The sequence below is a fragment of the Anguilla rostrata genome, chromosome 9 (assembly GCF_018555375.3).
Source record: "Anguilla rostrata isolate EN2019 chromosome 9, ASM1855537v3, whole genome shotgun sequence".
Lineage (NCBI taxonomy): Eukaryota > Metazoa > Chordata > Actinopteri > Anguilliformes > Anguillidae > Anguilla > Anguilla rostrata.
Window position 1 is genome coordinate 26,911,217 of NC_057941.1, and position 23,974 is coordinate 26,935,190.

General features: G+C 44.5%; 1 protein-coding gene and 1 long non-coding RNA gene across 2 annotated transcripts; one reads left to right on the plus strand and one right to left on the minus strand.

Moving 5' to 3' along the window:
* Window positions 1-1,019: 1,019 nt before the first annotated feature.
* Window positions 1,020-22,310, minus strand: blmh (bleomycin hydrolase). Its single transcript, XM_064351431.1, has 12 exons — window positions 22,146-22,310; window positions 19,841-20,038; window positions 19,115-19,224; window positions 18,624-18,765; window positions 17,901-17,989; window positions 12,192-12,284; window positions 9,279-9,434; window positions 9,018-9,176; window positions 8,642-8,709; window positions 8,216-8,333; window positions 5,825-5,894; window positions 1,020-2,186 (listed from the first exon to the last, which is right to left on the minus strand). The coding sequence occupies exons 1-12, from the start codon at window positions 22,153-22,155 to the stop codon at window positions 2,038-2,040; spliced, it is 1,362 nt and encodes a 453-aa protein (XP_064207501.1). The 5' UTR covers window positions 22,156-22,310; the 3' UTR covers window positions 1,020-2,037.
* Window positions 21,466-22,799, plus strand: LOC135263432 (uncharacterized). The gene is made up of 2 exons (XR_010332461.1): window positions 21,466-22,043; window positions 22,691-22,799. It is a non-coding gene; the product is annotated as an uncharacterized LOC135263432 (long non-coding RNA).
* Window positions 22,800-23,974: the final 1,175 nt, after the last annotated feature.

The window sequence follows — 23,974 nt, forward strand, 5'->3', positions numbered from 1 at the left end:
TGCCAGTTGATGAGGCTGGAGAAAAGCTCTTTTGGCAGCCTGAGCTGGGATCCTGGATTTTTTTTTGCGATCAGAAATGCAGCGTACAGATTAAGTGTTCTTGGACGACATTGCACACTTGCTCCTAAGGCACATGAACCCCCCCCCCCCCCCCAGAAAAAAAACTCCTCATGACTTTTCAGCAGTAAACCTCTGGGAGATAGAAGCCAGTGAACACAGCTGCTCATCTCTAGTTCATTTTAAAAGAACCCACTGCCGTAGATCTGCTCCCTCTTTCTGATCTCTGTCCCGGTTCTATTGGATCTCTGCCGTTGTCACAGCCACACGGGCCAGTGGCAGGTTTCCAGGGATAGTCTTTAACGGGGACAAACTGACAGTGCCTTAGGAAACTTGGCTTCTCTAAGCAGCTTTAGAGATGGGAAATTATTTGGTAAGGAGCTAAATTGACAGCAGATGAAGTGTACTATATCCTGAGAGGCAGAGACTTTGCTTCCAAGCTCAAATTATCAAAAAGAATGGTTTGTATCTGCGTAGATGGGGCTCAAACAACTAGTTACTGAGAAACGGGACAAACACCAAAGGATCCAGGCTTGGCTGCAACACGTCAGAAAGTGCACCGTCTCAGGAAGGAGGGAGTCCAGAGAGAGAGAGACAGGAGGGGAGAGAAAGACGGAGGAAGTGAAAGACGGAGAGAGAGTGGGAGAAGGCTAGAGAGAGACAAAGTACAGAGAAAGAGTGGGAGAGATAAAGAGAGAGTGGAGAGAGCGGAAGAACGAAGGGGAGGGTGATAACTCAAGCTTATCACTTGCAAAGGAGACAAATTCTCCAGTGGCCCAAAAAGAAAAAGAAAAAGAATGAGCAGAGTGACAGAACACTCCATGTAATGCATGCACGTACTTCATCTCAGCAGTAGGGGGCACACGTCAGGGAAGCAAGACAACCAAGCACAGAAATCACTGAAGGGGTTTATACAATACATTGTTTTTTTTCTCCAAAAATTACATACAATAGTCGCAGAGGTCTGTATATTCCACTTTAATATGCATTTTCCTCCTACCCGTCTGACTTGACTCAACATGAGAACACGCACATATGCGCACATGCGCACACACCTCTTCTCCACTGCTGAGCTAGACCACTTGGCTTTATTGAGAAGAATGGCAATGAAGGACAGCTCACAGAGCTGGGAGGTGTACTGGAAAGGGAAAGGAGCGTCTGCGCCATAGATATAGAAATAATAGATAGGGACAAAGTTTGGTTTGGTTTGGTTTATAAACTGCAAGACAGTCCTTAAAACTGCCGTCACTGGAGGACAGCAACTAAGTTTTTCAGTGCTATTTGTGCATTTTCATCATTAAGAAATGTGTTTGAGAATTCATATGAGAAATCATATACCTTCACTGCTGTTATTCAGTTAAGACTCAGCTACTCTCGGCTCTTCTGTGCGTATAACACATCTCACCATGATGGATTTGCAATACGTTCTGGGTAAGTGGGTCTGGCAAACGAATGGGCTGCGTAGTAACAGCGAGGAGAACCTGTCTGGTCACTCTCATTCTACGTGTATGACAAACTCACCCACGCCACACTTGGCACTAGGCTCAGCCTGTCTCTCGCTGATCCCTGGCGAAGCAAGGGGACGTGTTGCGTACTGGATGGAGAAAAGGTTGTGTGTTCAATCGTAATCACAATATAAATCTTGTGACTGAAAATGCCAAGCTCACTGACGCACAGATTATTGAACCCATGACCATCCATTTTTTTGGGGAGTGGGTGGGGGGGTGGCATGTTCACAAGCAGTGCACAATAAAAATTCTTGCTGAATGAATAACAGAACTGGAAGAAAGAGAAATGCATGGAACAACAGATGGAGAGACCGACAACGCAAAAGGAAAGTTGTAGACTAATTCCAGTTTTAAAAAAAGAGATTTTGTGTAGAACAGTCCATTGTCCAGGAGGGTAAACCCAGAGAGAGATGGGGCGGAGTCACACAGACCAGGGCTGAGACCAAGGCAAGGCAGCATCCTGTTTCCAAGGTTATGCGAGGGCCCCCATTGGATCCCAGGCAGGAAGTACAACGGGTTCCTGTTTCATCACTTCCAGGACTTCATCTGGGACAAACCTCTTGTCCACCACGACCTCGTATACATATTCTGAGAACCAATCATCTGTCATGATCAGATAACCTGTGGAGGAGGGGAGAGAACAATTACACCAACGTCCATTCGGGTAATGTACCTGATAATGGTACATGTCACAAAGCACAAATCATATCAAGCTGATTCCACGGACATGACAGTGACTTCTGTTTACTCCAATGACCTGCACAGTCCCCAGATCCGACAGAGCACCTTTGGGATGAGGTAGAACAGGAGCTTTGCAGCATGAATGTGCGGCCAAAAAATCTGCAGGAACTGTGTGATTTTACTGAGTAATGGGCCAAAATCCCCTAAGGAATGTTTCCAGCTCCTTGAATCCATGCCGTGAAAAATTCAGGCTACGGGTCCCACTGGGTACTAAACAGGAGCACCTAATAAAGTGGTTGGAGTGAGTGTGTGTGTGCGTGTGTGTGTGTGTGTTTGTAAATATATATACACACAGTGCTGTGCAAAAAATCAGAGACCATCCTTTTTAGTTTCCAGTGAAAACAGCCATTAAGTTCAAGTTATTAATTTTTCAGTGTCAGAAAATAATGTCAGAGTCAGCAAACGTATTTAACACAAAATTACACAAAACATCCACAACTATGGACAATATCAAATCTTTCAGTATTTAGTGTGTCCGCCTTTTTTACAGCTTCTGTTCTTTTCCGGAGACTAGCTCTGAGTTTTCCAAAGAAATCAGCAGGGATATTTTTTCATGCTTCTCGTAAACACCACCAAAGTTAGTCTCATAAGTTGGTTGCATTTTCTGATTCCATTGATCCAAGTAATCCCAAACATGATGTTAAGGTCTGGACTCTGGGGTGGCCAGTCCATTGTTGAGAACACCAGCAGCTTGATCTTAGTAGTGTACTTGGGGTCTTGCAGTAGCATGAATTTGATCCAAATCAAACATTGTCCAGACGGCATTTCATATGTTAAGATTTGTATTTATCAACATTCGTGATGCCTTCAATCAAAAACACATCACCAACTCCAGATGTAATAGAACCCCAAACTTGCACCGATCCTCCACCATGCTTGAGTGATGGTTGTAGCCATTGGTTCCGAGATTCTTTCATTGCTTCGGCGGTGTACATACTGCCTGCTCTTACTTCCAAAAATCTCAAATTTAGACTCATCCATAAAACTTTACTCCAAATCTCAGGTGTCCAGTCTCGGTGTACCAGTGCAAATCTTCTTCTCTTTGGTTCATTTCCTTTCCTCAGTAGTGGCTTTTTGACCGCTATTGATTCTTTCAGACCCACTGCATTGAATTGTCTTCTTGGAAGGATTGACAGAAACACCGGTGGATTTAAAAGAAGAAAAGAAGCCAAAAGAAGAAAAAAATAAATGTAATGATGGAAGCATTTCTGTTCAATATATATTTCCTGCATTATTGCCTGACACTGGGGGGAAAAAATTAGCACTTAATGGGCTGGCTTGACTGGAAATTGAATGAAAGAAAGGGTGGTGTCTGACTTTTGCACAGTACGGTATATGCACATATAGATTCCATTTCCATAAGAGAAGTCACCCCAGTGAGTTCAAGTGACACTTTCAAGCTGGCAAAAGGCCAAATGATCTAGTTTCCTTAAAAAACTGGCAGTCCATTGATGCCATTAAAACTACATGAGCAGCACTCCGTAATTCTTTATTCTCCACTGCCTTTAGGGAGCATTCACTCGCACACCTTATTGAGCTTCAGCTATTATAACAGCCAGAGTAGTATGAGCTCAAAGTTCATTATTTTTTTTTAGCAATGCACTTACAAATATGTACATAGCGTACATTTAATCTTTTTGATCAAACAAGTGTGTGGACACAGAGATGAAACCGAGACTTGAGATTTGCTATGCCCTTTTTCTCTGCGGGGATGTCTTTTGCTGACGCAGTCGATTCCAAACTGCTGGTTCCCCCAGGTGGATCATAAGAGGAACCGAGTAAGGTTGTGATATATATGTGGGAAGAAATAAAAAAGAACTTGAGTCACAGAGATTTGCTCCTAAAGTGGTTAATGAGATGGGGAAGTTGGGTGACCATTGGCCGAATACACGTTTGCTGCTTAACACGACTGACCGACTCTAAGGGCTGTGGGAAGAGTTTCTGCTTTGCGTAAAAGTTATGGGGAAATGACTTGATATCTTGCCTTGGGATAAAAATCATTTTCAATATGATTATATCCTCTTCCCACATAAACCCAAGCAAAACAAAGCAACCTGCATTAAGAAGTGCTACCCGCTGCTTCAAGGTGGAAGTCGATTTGTTGACCACAAGAATAACTCTGTGTGAGTGTACAGAAGAAACTGTGCTTTCAACCCAGAGGTTGCAGGTTTCATTCCGAGGAGGGACATTACCTCGCTCAGGGCTACAATGGCAATTAAGGTGTTACTAACTCAGGATAAGCTACTAATAAATGTAAGTGTGACAGAATGGCATGACATCATCTGGTTTTTGCCTCATACAGAAAGCAGTTCTCACACCCTCACAACGCACTTCCATTCTCTGGAGTTTCTAGCATTCCCGTTTGCGGTCTTTACACTTCTTTTCAACTGGAAGCTCACCACACACATGCACACACGCGCTCACGCACGCACAAGGCATGTTTCTCAACAGAATACATTGAATTTATTCTAATAGTCTCCATGTACATTACTAATACAGCCATTAACTAATGTTTTATTTGCTGCGGATAAGATTACGCAAACGACACTCGGATTCTGATTCACAGGAAATGTGTGAGGTTGAGGGGCTTGTTTGTTATCATTCTTCTTTGTACAACTGCAGATTAACAGTATGGGATTGACTCGGGGAAGAATGCTTTGTGTGTCTTTCACGGATGACTAGGTTTGAGGCCCACGGTCCCTGGGCTGTGGGGCCGCAGTCAGCTGCTCACCCCAAAATCCACCCAGTTTACACTCCCGGCTGGAACAGCCTGTACGCACTGGTTCCGGTTCTAGAACATGCTCGGTAGGGTCAGGCTCAGAGTACCCTACACTCCATGGGGAAATTTTATGACAGATATGAAACAAGACAAGCACAAACTTGCAGCGTGCTTGAGCGTGCTTCTCTCTCTCTGGCGCACCGGAATTCAATCGGTTTAAACTCCCTGCTTGCTTACTACTCCTGGCTGCCACACTATTTGTTTTAATTGACATTTTTTTGGTCAAATTCTGGAGCGGGAGTGGTTCAACCAAGCCAGGACCATAACTTGAACTCACTGCGGGCTACAAAAACTACAAGAAACACAGAGACAAGATTCAAGACACATGAACATCAACAAACTAACTTCAAGAAAGACAAACACACCCACCCACACACACACACAGACTCCTAATCTTCAAGAGGCATCAAAAGAAAAACAAACATTCACATTTAAGTGAATGAACAAAACAAAAAGAGACTATTTTCCATTCCATTCTCCTGTGAGGTCACTTAAGAGACTCATAACAGAACAATGCTTCGGCTACTCTCCTCAAATCTGGCCATGAATGAGACTGGGGGGGGGGGGCACAGAGCAGGAGAGTGAACATTATTCTCTAGAGCATTCCAAGCTGCCGGAGCAGGTGAACAGAGGGGAAATGAGTCCCACATAAGTACAGTACAATCAGGCCGAGCTCCGGGGCCTCGGAGGGCAGGAACCAGGCCCTTCATAACTGCACGCCTCCTTTTTCAGACCTCACCTTTGTTCCCACGGTCGTCTCCCCAGGAGTTCTCCACTCTCCACTTCTCATATTCTCCTTCTTTCCCATCCTGAGGGAGAGAGGGGAGGAAGCAGAAAGAGGAATGAGAGAGCATGAGAGAGGAGAAAGGCAGAGGGAAAGAGAGAAAGGGAGGAGTGAGAAAGGGGGAGAGAGAGGGAGAAGACAAGAGAGATGGAGAAATGGGAGAGAGGAAAGAGAAAAAGGAGGAAGATGGAAAAGGTGGGAGAGGTAGAGAAACAGAAAGAGAGAAAGCGTCAGTGTCAGCTGTACCCTGCAGTCCAGTGGATAGGCCTCGCCGTGGCCTGTGTGCACCCCCCCCCTGCCCCCCACCCCAGCCACCCCCCACCCAACCAACCCCCCCCCCCACCCCACCCACCCTGTGCCCACCCAATCTCTGATGAACCTACAGCTGTACAAACGCTTTCCCGAAGGCGTGAGGTTTTAGGCTTCCCCGTATAAGAAAACAAACAGCGCGCTGGTGCCCGAACGCTGTGTGTTCCTACGGACGAGGCGAGCAAACACAGCAGCGGCGGTCCGAGATGTGCTAACCTCCGGCCCGGGGTATTTAAGCCCTTCTTAAACAGCTGTTACTTACCTACGGCCCAAATGTTAGACATCGTCCGTGAAGTTTCCACCGGCGGGCGCGTGAAGACAGTGCAAATGGCACCTTGTTCATTCGTGCCTCCTCCGAAGAGGTCTCGCATGGATTTGGAAGAAATTAAATCGAATAATGGCAACGCCCTCAGTATGTACGCCAATAGTATATTCGCCATTTTCACGCTATTGGGGTGTAGCTTACACACAGATTATGCTGAAGAAACCATAGATGGACACACGGACAGGGCTGTTTTGTGTTGTGATCAATTCCTGCTATCGGACCGTGACTCACAGGCCGTGGAAAGTCAGATAACCCAATACCAGATGAGCACCATTGGCTTGCAAATGATTTCTTTTGTTCTGGTTCCAAGTCTTTACTATTTACGTTCACAAAACCTCTTGTTAACAAAAGGATATAACTGATATTGCAACAGTAATCATCACAGCCGTGTGTGTGTTACCTGATCGGGTTATTATGATAATAAATTTATATTTTAATTTTCACTACTTGTTTGTGCATTTTGTAAATTGCCACATAATACTGTGAGACCGTAAAACCATGATATTTTTGGACAAGGTTATCATGCCATGAAAATCTCACTCCATGACACCCCTACTGCAGTGCTGACCTCTTCAACTGCTAGAAAACGTGAAGTAGTACCGGACAACTAACTGTCCCTTTCCAAGAACACTGTAGTGGCTTACTGGGAGTGTTCTTCCTGTACAACATCTGGAGACTCCGCCCCTTCCTCGCCAGCTACACAACCCCGCTCTTTGCTCAGGCACTGATCATCTCCTTCCGGGTCACGTCTCTTGCCTCCATATCACCGGGTTAGCTATCCTTTTTCTTTTTTGGATATTTTTGGATAGGGATTTTAAGATTTCCATGGGATGGCAATGTTTATTTTTTTATTTTAATGTTTATTTGATAGGGACAGATACATTTAAACATAGATTACTGTCAAACAATATCCAATATGTTCTAGGTATAGGTATATGTTCTGTCGAAGGTAAGCAGGGTCACGGCATTTAATTTTGCTTACAAGTTACAACACTAATTGCTGGTTTGTTTGGCAAACTTATTTCACCTCCTTTGGTGATAACGCACCTTTGTACTCAGCCAAACAGTAACGTTCTCCACTTATGTTAGTCACTCTGGATAAGAGCGACTGTTCAGCGATTGTAATGGAATGTAATGTAACGTAAGGCAAACAAAGTCCGTTCAAGTGTTCGTGAGGAACAGGGTCCTTACTGCTGAAAACAGGCCTTCCGTCTTTATGCACTCAGAACGCACTGTCCGGCTGCTCAGGACAGACGCGGAAACGGAAACAGGAGCAGACAGCCAGAGCCGCTTATTATGGGGAAACTGACAGCGCTTTCAAAAGGAGACCGAAGAAAGCACCTCCTCGCAGAGGGAGGAAAAGGGGCCGGACGCCGGTGACACAGACTGGATATGAGGAGGAGGAGGAGCCCGCGGGAGGTCCTGCTTCGGCTTCCTCACGCGGCTGAAGCACGGCCTCACGCCGGCCAAATCCCAACCCTCGCCCTGCTCGTTATTCCGCTTCACGACTTCAGTCCTCCTCCCCCTCGTGTTCAGCACCCTCGTTCTGCGCTCAGTCCCCCAATTCTCTCTCCCTCTCCATTTCGGTCTCTCTCTGTCCATTGCCCTTATGCAGCCCTCCCTACTCTCTCTCCCTCGCTGTGTCCAGTGCCGTGTTTCCCCCTGTGTTCACTGTGTTCAGTACCCACGCCCTGCTCCTTTGTGCTCAGTACCTTGTCTGTGACGGCTGTGAGGATCATGGCGTGGGTCATGAGGGAGTCCCCGTACATCAGCCTCTCGGCCTTGGACAGATTCTTCACCGAGACCCCGAACACCAGCTCGTGGTTAAACCTGGGAACGGCCAATCGGAGAGAGAGAGAGAGAGAGAGAGAGAAAGAGAGGAAGGAATGTTGACAGGCGGTACAGACAGACGAGCAAACAGGACTCACGGATACACAGACACACCGTCATCAAGACCGCAAATTTGCCCAGACAATAAAACGCAGGAACATACACAGGGGAGGCAGAGCTAAAAGCGGATGAAAAGGATCTCTCTTCAAAAATTAAAAGTAAAAAAAAAACAAAAAAAAACATCTGTTTTTAAGACTGTGGTGGATATCAGATTGGCTCATAAAAGGTACTGACTGATGAATACTCACACGTTCATGTCATTGATGCCCAGCTTGCCGTGAAAGTGCTTCCCCACGTCACAGCCGAACCACACGGCCTGCAAGGGAGAACAGGCGTGACACACACCCCCGACACGGGCGCACTTCAAACAAAATGACCCCGGAAAATAAAGGGACGACGACAGAGCTGGCCTGGAGCAGCCTGACAGAACCGTCGATGAAACGCAGCGCTTGTGTGCGGACCGCCCCGACCACACGTACACACCGTGCGTGCGCACGCACAAACAAGTGCAGACGCACACAAACATGAATGCACAGAAATACAAACAAAAAAAAAAGCATGGTTGCGCACGTGCGCATGTACACACGCGCACACACACCTACATACACACACACACACACACACCTCTCCCTCCTTGATGGAGTTGGCTGCGGTCTGCTTCAGCAGTTGTATGGCCTGGTTGTTGTAGAGTGTTCGGCGGCCGCCCACCATGTTCCCCAGGAACTCCACGCTGTACATCTTCCCATAGGGGTTCTGGGGCCTGGGGTCATTCACCAGGCAGACCTACGGTGGGCACGGAGGGACACACAGAGCCAGCTCAGATCCAGCCGCGCTGAGGGGCACGGAGGACGGGGCTGTCGCCGCGGCGTTTCGAGTGCGCCCTACCTTCTCCTGCATGTCGTAGAGGGGCTTGACGTGCTCCTTGTAGAACTGCAGGGGTGTGAGGGGGCCCATTCGGTGGAAGTTCTTGTCCTTGTCCCTGTACTCCCAGCAGATGGTCTCGGGTGGACTGCCTAGGCACACGCTGGCCACGCGGAACACCTGAACGCACACACACGCGCGCGCGCACACACACACACACGGAAGCGGTAAGCTCAATCTGCCCGCACGCCGTTGGACGCACCAACAGCACGGCCACGCCTTCGCCCGGCAACTGTCCCGTCCGCGCGCGCCACCCACCGCGCCGCGGCGGTCGGGCAGGCGGAAAGCGGTGTCCCCCAGGCCAGTGCGCTTCAGCGGGTCCTGCGTGTGCGCAGCGCTCCGCTTTCACCGACGCGCCTCAACCAAACTCCGACAGCGATCTGAGGAATTTCCTCCCTTCCTTCCGCCCGTAAGGCTCGGCGTCACCCGCTCCCAATCCGGAAAACACGCCGTATTATCGCAATCGCAACCCGCCTTTGCCAACGCGAGGCCGTCGGCTCAGGCGGAGATGTAAATCAAAAGGGCACTGGCGGAGTCACAAACAGGGCCGCACTTCCTGTGCACATGCTGTCACTCTCCGGCCCGCCCGCGCACGCACACACAGGCGCGGAGCTGGCTTTATGGGGCTTCCTGTGGAGCTGGCTTTATGGGGCTTCCCATTGACTCCCATAATATTTTTGTGCTTTCGGAGCCCAAATGGACGCACGCACGGGGAGAAAATGGACAGACGGAATTATCTTTGGCGCACTGGCTCCTAACGGATCAGACACTGCGCTGGAGATTAGTCTCAGGGGTACGTCTTAATTGTGAGAAAACATTTGGAGGTTTTCTTTTTTCTGCACTGAGGGAAGAGAAGAAGAAAGGATCGAACGTTCAGACGCTGGTTTGGTCCCAAGAGCGAGGGTTTCTTGTTAGAAGGTTCTGACAGAGCAGGCATGGCAGGGAGAGGAGTGGAACATTTTGGAACAGCTCCAGGGACAGAAGGAGGACAGACACAAGGGCCCCTGCAGCCCCCTGGGGCTCTCCTCTGCCCCCCCCTCACCTCCCAGCTTTCAATCACAAACTCATCCCCCATGGTCCCCAAGGATCAAATCAATCGTTATGAAGTTCATGAAGATGAGAAACGTTTTTTTTTTAAGGTTTTGGAGTTATAATATCACCTCCCAGAGAAGAGGGTCATTTCATTTCAATTTCTTATCCAGGGATAATTCAGGACAGCGTTCATTGAGGGGGGTTGAGGATTCAGAGATTGTTAGGTTTAGGTAAGGAGAGAGAGGGAAAAAGAGAAAGAGAAAGAAACGGCAGTGAAAAGGGGGAAGGGGAACACCGCTGGGCAAATCCAGAGGGCGCTACTATTGAGGGAAGGCATTTCCTGTGTCCGGTTTTCTCCAGTTCTCCTGGTCCAACCCCCCCCCCCCTCCCCCTTCGCCTCGTGAGTTGCTCACAGCACACCTTATTAAACTCCTGCCAGCGCCAGCCCTCCTCTCCCCCTGAACAGGCCTCTCAAACAAAGGCCAGATGAGGATAATCATCCTTTAATCAAGTTCCAGCCACCCAGTCTTTCATGTAACGCTTCACAGGTTTAGCGGTAAGAGCCCTCTGAGCAGCTGTGCAGCAGGACAGTCTCTTCTCTCCTGGCCACCTCTGTTTATCTCCGTCACGCAAACCAGGGCCTATTATACGTTTTTGTCACCCCCACCCCCCCCGCCCCACAGTGAGGTGTCATCTCTGAAGCGACGCTCTGCCACTCGTATGAGGGGTAGCTGGGTCGGAACGAGGCAGGAGCCATCGAGACTTCCGGCCCTTGTTTACACAGAAGGCACGCGAACTCGGTCGCGGCCGGTTTTAACGGCGGTGGTCGCCCCCGGGCGCGGCGCGGTAACCAGAGCGATCCCCGGCAACCCCCGACGATCGACAGCCTCGCCGCGTCGAGGGTAAACACAGGAACAATAAGCGCGACGACAGGAGCGCAGCCAGGGGCGCGGGTCTGTTTGCTCTAGAATCAGTTCCCAGCCCTGCTTATTACAGTATTCCTCTGTTGCGCGGAAACACACCCTGCTGAAGGCCGCCGGTTACAGGGAGACACACGGCCACACTGCTCCACCCACTGGCGTCACGGTAACCTGCAGCTTTCCTTTCCCCCCGTGATGCCCTCCAAGTAAATTCAGTGAAGAATTTATAAGGCGTGTTCCTTTATTAACTCCCAGTTTTGGAATGTAAGGCCTTCAGGTAATTTCGTGACTCACCGTGAGCCAAAGTGGGATGGCAGCGGCTACTGGGGGTGTGTCTTTTGATTTGGCCATTTGGCCAAACTTACCTTTTTTTGTGAAATGAAATGTTTTGATACCATTTTTAGCCTTTAGCTACACATAAAAATTCTATCAAGATATAGCCTAATACTGATTTTTGTGAAATAAGACATTTTGCTTGAAATGTACAATATTGCAATTTCGATAAGACTTTACTTGAACACATTGACATAAGACTGACATAACATAACATTTGCCAATGAAAATATGACAGTATTATGTAATTTGACAAACTAACTTCATCCGTTATGCCATCTTGTGACGGCTGATATGTCATGTGTATGACAGTGTTGTCAGCCTTGTTGAAGGGTTCAAGTAACGTTACCATAATTTCTATCAAGAAATGCATTGAAATATATAGAAAACATCATTGGTGCTTTGGTCTCAGTAGAAGGACATATTTTAATACAATAAACAAAACGTATTAAGAATGACAATATAGGGAGTGCCTCCCTATGCAGAAATACATTATTCAGTATATTACAGTACACTTTTACATTTAAATATATTTTTGTTGCATAAGGGTTACCACCCAACATACACGTACAAACAGGGGGACATCACTCACCTCCTCGATCATGGTGTCAATGGCATCGGTCAGCTCTGCTTTAGTGGAGTCGCTGGCCACCATGTTCCTCAGTCGGAGACAGTATTCCCTCAGCTGAAACACACGGCCATTATGAAGTCACATTAAAGTGCCGCGGTGACCAGTGGATGCAGCACCCTGCAGCCTACCAAACACACGGCCATGTTAAAGCACCCTGCAGCCTACCAAACACACGGCCATGTTAAAGCAGCACCCTGCAGCCTACCACACACACGGCCATGTTAAAGCAGCACCCTGCAGCCTACCACACACACGGCCATGTTAAAGCAGCACCCTGCAGCCTACCAAACACACGGCCATGTTAAAGCACCCTGCAGCCTACCACACACACGGCCATGTTAAAGCAGCACCCTGCAGCCTACCACACACACGGCCATGTTAAAGCAGCACCCTGCAGCCTACCAAACACACGGCCATGTTAAAGCAGCACCCTGCAGCCTACCAAACACACGGCCATGTTAAAGCAGCACCCTGCAGCCTCCCAAACACACGGCCATGTTAAAGCAGCACCCTGCAGCCTACCACACACACGGCCATGTTAAAGCAGCACCCTGCAGCCTACCACACACACGGCCATGTTAAAGCAGCACCCTGCAGCCTACCAAACACACGGCCATGTTAAAGCACCGCTGTGACCAATAGATGCAGCACCCTGCAGCCTACCAAACACACGGCCATGTTAAAGCACCGCTGTGACCAGTGGATGCAGCACCCTGCAGCCTACCAAACACACGGCCATGTCAAAGCACCGCTGTGACCAATAGATGCAGTACCCTGCAGCCTACCAAACACACGGCCATGTTAAAGCACCGCTGTGACCAGTGGATGCAGCACCCTGCAGCCTACCAAACACACGGCCATGTTAAAGCACCGCTGTGACCAACAGATGCAGCACCCTGCACTCTACCAAACACACGGCCATGTTAAAGCACCGCTGTGACCAATAGATGCAGCACCCTGCAGCCTACCAAACACACGGCCATGTTGAAGCACCGCTGTGACCAATAGATGCAGCACTCTCCAGTCTAACGAATCAATTGAATTTGCATTACCTGACATCCTTAACCCCTTCGCGCAAGCCCCCTAGTGGGCGGCACCCTGGCGTGCCCAGATTACTGAACTCAGACATTCAGTGCTACTGCAACCAAAGTACGAGTTAAAAACAGAAACGCGTTGTTTTAGTTTCATAAGTAGACGATACACTACAACTATGCCGAAAACGGAGTTTCGCAGCGCCACCATTGTCGTTCTGGTCGTTCATTTAACACGCCCCCCTCCCTGCAGTCTCATCTAGAACTACACCCCCCACCCATGACATAATGGACGATATTGTCTATCTTGGCATTCATAAAAATATTCTTCCACCACTAAAAAACCGTACTCCGTCATAGTAACAAGATAAACCCGAAAATAGCCCTAAGATATGCCAATACAACAGTGAAAACGCTGCTCACTAAATAACGAAATAAACGAGAAAACATTTTTAAAAATGATACCATGTCCTTCTACAGTCAACATCTGGGACTAAATATTGAATAAATATACAACCTTACCATTGGTTTTACACGTAGAGATGTCCCTTTTGAGACTGAGTGGTCATACATTGTCTTGGACAATCCCTTTGTGAAATATATGTGCATTTGTGATGCCTGCGTATCTTCCAAAATAGCTGTGCATAATACCACACGTGTTGTTTACGGCGTTGTTGCCCTTTTTAGTACAGTCTGGCTTGATTGACAATTATTTACTTAGTAAGTGAGAGTATAAGCTTTCTAACGATGTATAACATGTCTAATTTTGCTTTTGGAATAGTGTTTTATAGGTCAGCGTAACCAGAAATTTTCTTATCATCGCATTCAATTACACATTCACTCTGTGGTAGCAGTAAAACAAAGATGCTGCTAACGAAACGTTGTCAACTATTTTTCGGAATTTATTGGAAAATACTATTATTATTGAGGACTTCTGAGCATAGCTAAGCCATATGTTTGCTGATAGACCTAGCTGACATCGTTTTCTGGTGTAAGACAGGAGCGGATAGAACTATATCATTGATTTCCTGTCTCTATCTACTGAAAACAGATAAGATTTCATCATTGCTATGTAAGTATTACTGCTCAAAATACTTCGGTTATATACGTTATTTCTGAAATTGAATGCCTTTAAACAGGTTAGTGGTATTATATAATGTTTCACACTGTAATGTAAGCGTTAGTTAGTAATGTAATAGTTTTTGTGAAGCATGCAACAGTGATGACGTGAGAGTTGGAGCATTGCCAAAACGTGGTGGACAGTTGAAAATTGTTTTCATGTCGTCCCATCCCCATACAAGAAAACATACGAGAGTACAGAGTATAGAAATACATACAAGAGTTAAATGTGTAAATTTAGGTACTGTACCGCATTGTGTGACAATATTTCAGCATTATTTTTTAACCTGATAGCAATGTTCCATCTTAAAACGTCATAAGGGGCTCATTTATGTGCTTTATAATGGACAAAAAGCATTTTATTCATTTTTGGAGAGGTTTTGGATATGTTTCTGGACACCTAGATATTTTAAACCACTGTACTGATGGAAAGCTTGTAATTCCCACTTGAAAATGATGCAACAGTGAGTTTCTTGAGACAAAACAGTTGATTTGCAGTGAAATACGTGAATATGTTGTGATTTACAGCAATACATAATTTAGACATTTTGGATAGATTTGGAGATGCTGGGTACACTGCTTAGTTTTTGCTTCATAAATCTATAGTAGTTCCACATATCCACCCTTAGATTTAATGAACTTGTGGTCAAGAAGTTTTTGATCCAGCATGTATAGTTTAACCTGCTGTATATATGCAATCTCTCAGTATTTCATTGCAAACTAAAAAAGTGCAAATTCATTTTTGATTTTTTGTCTAGACAACTGCATATGTGGCACTTTATTTCTTCCAAAATTATGAATATAAATTAATCTGCGTTAGTATTGTAAATTGTACAAATGTCCTGCTTCATTTAAGCCATTTTTCAAGTCTCTGTGGTGTTCACATCTGGAGTTATAAGGCTTTAAATAGGGTACCCCCTAAATGGGCAAGGATTGGCAAGATTTGGCATGTGCGCTAAGGGGTTAAAAACCAAAAATGTAATGTATGTTTAGGATGCTTTTTAATTAGTATATTTATCATGGATTTCATGGTTTCTCACTGTATTTTAATCATTGTTCCATTTTTATGTTTACCTTTTATTTCGCCCATATTGACTTATCAGGTCATTTTTTCTTTTTTTTACTTCCAGGTTAATTTCTCAATGTTCGCCTATTGTTTTTGTAAGGGCACACGAGATGTATTTTGGGTTATCAAAATGAATACTAATACATATATACAGTAATGTGAAAAAGGAAGTACACCCTTTTTCAATTGTATGGTTTTACATATTATGACATAACTAACCCTCACCTAGTCCTCAGAAAGCCTGGGACCGAGGTCTGGATTTTAACCTGGCCATTAAATAACCTGATTCTCTTCTTTTTCAGCCATTCAGTCATAGATTTACTGACTGGATTAATCATTTCCCCATTGCATGATACGCTTTCAGCCAAAGTTCAGCTGTGGGACAGAAGGGCTCACATCTTCCGTGAGAAATTGAGAATATTCTACTAGAGAGGAATTAATGGTGGACCCAATGACTGACAGCCATCCAGGTCCTGCGACTGGAAAACCCAAAATCTTCAGCCCTCCAACACCATGCCTGTTTGGCGTGAGGCTCTTTTGATAAGCTTTTGTTGTCGTTTTTACATTTATCTTGTGCACATGGCGCCAGTCAACTCCACATTGGTCTTGTCTGCCCAAAGGATAGTGTTCCGGAAGTCTTGCGATTCATTCAGGTGCAATTTTGCATTTGCCTTCTTGGAAAAAAGAGGATTTCTCCTGGCTAACCTTCCGTGAAAGGCATACTTGTTCAGACTTGTCCTAATGGTGCAGGCATGAGCTCCAACATTTCGATGTTGACAGAGGCCTGTAAATCCCTGGATGTAGTTTAAGGGTTCTTTGCAATTTCTTGGAGCAAAATATAGTCTGATCAGGGGGTGAATTTGCTTTTGTCGTTGGTATGCTGTGTTAACACAATCCTGAATGCTCTGGACCAAACTGTAAAAGTTTCTACTTTTATATACAGGTGGTAGCAATTCCTGATGATCAACGAATTCTGTGCTCTTGATTAGCAGCACCTGCTCCAATTACCTTAACGGACGTAGAAGCAGCACTGGTGTACTTTTTCCACACAGGCTTCCGTATGTCAGCTTAATAAATAATGACAAGTAAAATTTGTGTCACGAGTCACAGATGTATGTACTGTAGGGATGTGTTGAGGACTAGATTAGGGTTTTTTTTTGGTTTATGCACAGGTTATAGGAATTTCCTGTGAAGTTACTTAGCTGGAATGCAGTTACGGCTGCAGAAGGTCACATATGACACAGGGAAGTGGAGATTATGCATAGGGTGGCCCACAGGCCATTATGCTAGAACAGGACATATAACCCCAGGTACTGTAAGCCATGAGTTAAAAACAAGGACAAAGGTTAGTGATAAGCACGGGTGGCAATGAAGTGATAGTGAGAAATAATTGCACAAATAACGATGGAGCACAAAGAAAAATATTAGTTCATGGAAACACCAATAAAACTATAAACAAACGAATGTGCCAGCAAATGTGCCTATAAGGGTTTTGCCAGCAGACTGAACAGAATACAAAAGCACTCATCACCAATTGATGATGCAAATGCCAAATTTACAATTCTTTTCTTTTGAAGTTTTGCAGGTAACCGGACTTGCCACTTTTCGGATTTGTCGAAAAGTGGCAAGTCTCATAACCCAGGCTTCCCCAGCATGCTTTGAAAAATTCAGCTTCTTTTGAGCAGGTCCACTAAAGTTAAGCCACTCATCTACACATACATGCTACTGTTCACAAGTTGTGTTGCTGCTATAAGTAACAATGCATATTTACTCATTTTCTGCCAACATTGCGATTTTCCCTTATTATGCATTTCTCTCCAGTGGTAAAGAGGTTTTATATTATTTATCCAATTGTACACATTTGATCCGTTCGGAGGGCTGGTGGCTGGTGGGCAGTGGGGGGCGATACAGAAATATCAGGGCAGAAATACAATGGCTTCCTATGGGAAGACATCTATGCATGAGGAATTTTTGGCAGTAGGCGAGGATGGCAGTACGATGTGGGCAGCGTAACATGATATCCTGACAGTGCATTTGTGCAAAAGTTAAGCAATACACTGCATATTTCTCCTTTAAAAAAATGTTTTGTTTTTTTTTGTTTTTTTGTTTTAAAAAGCATCACTTTCACACCTGCTATTAGACATTTCTTTCCAGTACAAGTCAGTACCGAATTGATCCAGAAAAATTGGTGTTGGTGCATCTGTACTTTTTTGTGAACTCAAAATTTCACAGTACACAGAGGGTAAGCATTTATCAAATTACTCTTATTTTCTTGGCAGCCCGTCAACTGCACAAAAAGCTTTTTGCTCTATTGTACCCACAAGCTCTGAAAATGCGAAAATCCCCAGAACTCGCACTTCCCTGTATAGTGTGAATATGCAGAAATCATTTAAGATAATTTGTATAAAGTTCTCATTCACCTGACTGCTGTGTGATGTCAGCCGTCCAACCCACCTTGTGATTGAGTATGTCATTCATTCTCCTGGAGGCCTCAGAACTGTGCGACTCAGGGAAGCACTTCTTTGGGATGACTCCATATTTCTCTGCCAAACGTTTAAAAAACAAACAAAAAAACAAAGAGAAGAAAAACACGCGTTAACAATGACTTCTGCATTCACACAATGAAGTGACACAACTGACTCATTCTCATTAAAATCATTTGGTGGACATGACACACACTAATGACAACCTGGGTCTAATTCAGTTCTCATCTCTCCCCTGCCTCTGTAGTCACAACTGCAAGTCACAATGCCTGTCTGTACTGGCCCCCCAGCGGTGGAACAAACTGCCCCCCAGTCTTCCGTACAGCAGAATCATTAAATTGGTAACAGCCAGTCTGGGCATGTAGTCAGCCAGGTGTTGCCCTAGTACTCATATAAATCATATGTAAGCACTCATGTACCCCCTGCATTATACGTTGCTCTGAGTCACTATGAGTTCCTGATGAATAACATAAGATAACATAACATAATGACAAGAACAGGCCAATCAGCTAAAGGCTATCTAGTGCTCACCGTTTAACCTACAAACTAGATGGTGTCCAGTACCATATCAAGCCTAGTCTTGAAAGCCCCCAGAGTTTCTGCCTCTGCTATATGACCTGGCAGGCTATTCCATACAGCAACTACTGTGTGAAGAAACACTTCTTGATGTCTGGCCGGCCGCACGGATGCTCACCGATGAGGTTGACCAGCATGTCCCACTGGCCCCCGTCGTTCGTGGGGTTGGACAGCAGGAACTGGACCAGCCGCCCGTCCACAGCCTCGTTCCGCAGAGCTGTCTCAACACACGCTTGCAAGAAGTAGTAGCACCTTTCCACCTGGCGGAAACAGTAAACAAAATAAATAAATATATTTTTAAAAATGGAGGGCAGGTAAGTCAGGTTAGAGAATGAGCAGACCAAAACAAAGACGACAGAGAAAGACAGGAGAACACGGGAGAGAAACAGGAGATTTAAAAGAGAGAGAGAGGCTGTAAGACCACTGCTATGCACAATGCAAAAAGAGAGCTCAGAAGGCACAGGTCCCCTCACAGTGCCACTGCCCACTGCTCCTAAGTAACTAGGATGGGTTAAATGCAGATGGCAAATTACCCTATGGGGTTCAACAAAAGTATCTCTTATTTTATCTTTATCTATAATAATAAAAAGTAAGCAAGTGCAGTCTTACCTTGTCCCAGAAAAAGAGGTAGGACTGGCTGAACTCAAACTCTTCGATGTTAAACTTTTTCATAAAGGGAAGACGCATCACATTGAGACAGGAGAAGATCCAACATCTTCCTACAATTGGGAAAAAAATAAAAAGGAATATTACATTAAATATTAGTATTAGTGAGAGTAAGTGAATGAGCATGGGGGAAACATCTCTGACTACAGTAAGAAAACTTGTTCATTTATTCACCACAGGTGCATTACAAACAGTGAAAGTATGTTTTGTCAGAGGTGTCAGTGCATGAAATAGCTTTCCAGGTCATGTAGTAGAGGCAGAAGAGACCCTCAACTCTAAAGTTGTCCAACTCCAAGCCCAAGTCTGTAAGTAAACTGCAAGCCTAGATAGGCTTCATTGCCTCCTCTCCTCATTATGCATTCTGATGTTCTGAAACATGTAAAGCACTCCAACTGAACAATGTATATAAGAGCACATATGGGTGTCGCAAATACACAGCTACATACCTGCATGAACACATCACAATATCTGCACCTTAAGGCAGATAAATTGTACATTTATGTGCACTTTAGTAAGACAAGAGCATGCACCATCCATAGCTGTGTGACAATTGTGCATGTGTGTGTGTGTGTGTGTGTGTGTGATCCAGAGACATGCAAACACTGTGTGTGTGGCTCTGTGTATGTACATCTATTGTGACTGTATGGTCCATAAGCTCTGCTTCTGTACCAGAGTTCTTCTGGTTGGTGACGGGCTTTCCCTCCGTTGGGATGGAGTGCTGGAAGATGTGCACTGTGTCTTGTACCGTCTGCCTGTGCAGGCAGACCTCCAGCGGGTCGATGCAGGTGGAGACATTCTGGGCCAGCAGGTAGCGCGGCTCTGCCCGGAAACGCTTCGCGAAGGAGGAGATCTTCTCCTGACTCAGGCCTGAAGCGGAGGGAACACAGGGACAGGAGTTTGCACGTCAAAGTGAGTACTTTCCAAATAACAGGTGGGAGCATAGTGGGTGAGGATGAGAGGGAAAATGAGGGCTCAGGGGCAGGCAGACAGAGAGGAAGAGAGAGGGGTAGAAGGGGGGTAAGAGAGCAGGAATGGGAGCGAGAAATACAACAAACAGAATTACATTTGGTAGATGAGAAAGCCAGAGAAAAAATGGGCAGACCATTCCAGATAAAGCTGAAAGATGTATACAGTGAACGTGGTGAGAGAACAGTTCCGGGAATAAATAATACATCGAAATCAGTAGGCATTAAGATAAGTTATTCCATAAAATAGCTCTGTGCTATTCTAAACATTCAATGCAATATTGCTTAGTCATGCATGCACTTTGACCCTTTTTCCCTACTCAGGCTGTAAACGGTGCTGTGGGGAGATGGGAGGAATGTGCGACAACTTGTGCGTTTATGCTTGGGAACCAGGTTCCATCACAGTGATACAGGCCAAATGGTGAACATGAAAAACAGAACCAGACTACTGTAAAAACTGACCACGGTAAAGTGGGCTGCTGTGCCAAAAAATAGAGGCAAGCCTGTCGCAATGTGTTTTCCACATGTGTATACCTCAGGCATGACAGTAATATGTTTTCTACACGTAACAGATGTATAATTTCAAAATAAAAGCATCAAATCAACATATGACCAAATTCAGATTTCCACAAATCACGTCAAATTTAAAAGTACACTCTCACAGTATCACTTATAAATGATGATCTGATGTGGAATTAAAAAATATACTTTACAAGTGATACTATAAGATGACATAATATCTATCTGAAGTGTAATTTAATTTAATTTCCTGTCTGAATGCGGACATATATTAACTCTATATGATTTCTGAAGAGCTTTTATTTAGAAAGTTCACATCATATCATCTTGATACTTTGTAAGAGATCCAATTAAATATGGTGCTATCTATCTAAAGTGCAATTTGCCTGTGGAAACAGTTTCCTTATTATACTAATCTTACTGTGGTCACACATTAACTCCAAATGATTTTAAATGATTTAGAGCTTTTATTTTGAAATTCCACATCAGATAATCATGTTGCTCTCTAAGTCAAACTATGAGATGGTGTAAGACCTATCTCTGAGGTGTAATTTTGCTGTGGAAACGGTTTATTTTTATTTCCAATCTTAATGTGGTATATATTAACTGTAGGCTACGTGATTTTTGAAGCGTTTTTATTTTAATATTCATCACATCATGATGTTACTTTCAAACTGATCGTATGGGATGGGGCACTTTTATTCTGAAAGTACACATCTGTCACGCGCAGAAAATGTATTACCGTAATGCCTGAGGTATACACTTATGTTGAAATCACGCGGCAGCGGGCTTGCTTGCCTCAATATTGTGAAACGGTGGCCCACTATACCGCGGTATACATTGCTACATAACGGAATGAATCAGATGCGTGTTGTGAGAGTGACTTGCAACTTTACACGGAGCCAGGAACCAGTGTACATAAAGACTTTCATTACTCTGTCAGAAGGCATGAACTGAGATCAAAGTTTCAAATCATACAAAGGACATGCATTGTTTCAAGTCTGTAGCTTCGACCAATTGAGTACAAAATCTACCGCCAATCTCCATTTGTCTTCATTGCTAATGTAGTTCAGATGGGCTCACAATCTGAAGTTATATGACTTACAATGACCTGAAGTAGATTACATTACTAGCTACCGAACGTTACCCATCGAAGCGTTCAATTGTCAATCTAGTCGTTCCACTAGAGCCATGACTCACTATCTAGCTAGCTACCTAGCAAGCTAGTTAGCCATGTAGCTACCGTTAGTTAGCTAGACAGCGAACTCAAACAGTACGTCGCTAACGTGGAAACCATCATTTAGCAAGGTTGAAATGTTGTATAGCTACACAACCCACAAACGTTAGGAACTGACGTTGTTCTGGTGAAAGTTCCAATACAATTAACGGTGAGTAACTGCGAGAAATTTAACCGAGCATCAAAATACGGCAGTCTGAAGTTACCTAGCGAGTGAAATGTGAGCAGAATGATACGAGTAAATAATTAATACCTGTGTCCATTGTTCCGTGGAGGATTAGTCTGGTTTAACTGATAAATCACCTGGTGTGAACAAAGATAGCGTCCGTATTTTATGTTTATATCTTAGTAACCGGCTCAGTCAATCGGTCTGATCCTAGTCCCGGAAACAGGAAATGGATTGAAATGCATATTGTTAGTGTTACACGAGTTCGGCCAATGCTTCACCAATTTGGATTCCTATTGATTTATTTTCTTTTCTTTATTATAAATGAAATTGTCTTTTAAACATAAATTTAGCGAACTTAATAGCAGACACCAAGCACTACATAAACGTGTAATAGAAAACAGGTAGTCATTTAAATTGTGTATTAAAAGTGTTGACTGCGGTGACGGCGGGAGATTTGAATGCTGAGGGTTTTACAGACAATAAGGTGTTAATCATGTTCAGTGTGTTATAAAGTTCGCTATCGTTCACAATGAGGTCTACGGCGTTCGGAATTTCCAATCAAATGTGTCTTTGTTTCCTTTGAATATCCAGCCCTGGTCATGCTGTCATGTTTGTTTCTTCATCAACAGAACAAACGAAAACATTAAACTATTGAAGATGTTGACTAGGCAACCCGACAACAGAAGCTTATGTGAGAATCTTAATTATATGAATTTTAATAAAAACATCGCTTTTCAAGTTTTATGCCATAATTCAAATTTATTCCAGTTTCTAAATAGAAAAGTGCACATTTAAATTTTAAACGTGTGCTCAGCTGGTCTTACTTGCCAATTAAGTCGTGTGGCCTTCCCCTCTAACTCTGATTGAAACGTTATGCATTTACCCTTTGTAAAATGAAACCATTACCATTCCTCTAACCTGGGACTTGTTTCATAAAGCAGGATTACTGAGCTAGCTAGATAACAAGAGTACAAGTCGGAAACCTCACAAATCTGGAACATTAGAGTTGAAAAACCAGCTGTTCCGGGTATTCCGCAGCGCAGTTATCGAATGTATTAATACTGCTTCCGCTTCGTAAAATACACGTCTGGGCACACAAGGAGGTTAAAATGTAAACATGACCAAAAATAAGTATGAAAATGTCAGTTTAATTGTAAAGTATTTGTCCCATATGTATAGTTTCTCGTTACATATTCGTTTGCATAATTGTCCAAATGTTATTACTGACAAGACTGAGGAACAATTTAATGCAACTGAATTTTGTTCAACTGCAATACGTATACTGCATCCGCTTTGCAATGAGTTTGTCGTTACCAAATTATGGTGCATTACCGCCCCCTGCTGCACTTGCTTCAAACTCAAATCATGGAGAGCAACCATCTGCTGGTTTTTGATGCAAATTCTTGAGTTGTCAGATTGGCTAGTCAGCACACGGCATTTAAATCCTAGATTGAAGTTCACTCATTTATTGTACCGTTACCTTTTCATACAAAATTTGCTTTGATGAACTGGGATGGCAAAGGCATGTTGCCAGAATTTACACAAAACGAGCCTAGTCCATTTGCTGTGAGACTGCAGTAACCAAGTCCATTTTAAATATTGTTTCTCAATTGCATACAATTTTACCCAATTACACAATCTGCTTCAAGGCACATTTAGTGACTGTTCCCAGGAGTTTGGCAAGAAACCTCAAACTTGAAACATGTCACTGTTCCACGAGAGTAGTGTTCAATTTAGTGCAATAAGCATGCACAACATACCCAAGCAATCATTTAAAAATTAGAATGTATGCAACTATTCTTTCAAAGTGTGATACCAGCCAGAAAAGTGAGGATTAAATCAGGGTTTGAGGTCAACTCCATTTCAAGAAAAACATGGAGGCTGGTCTCATGTGCAAAAGGCTTATCGTTTGC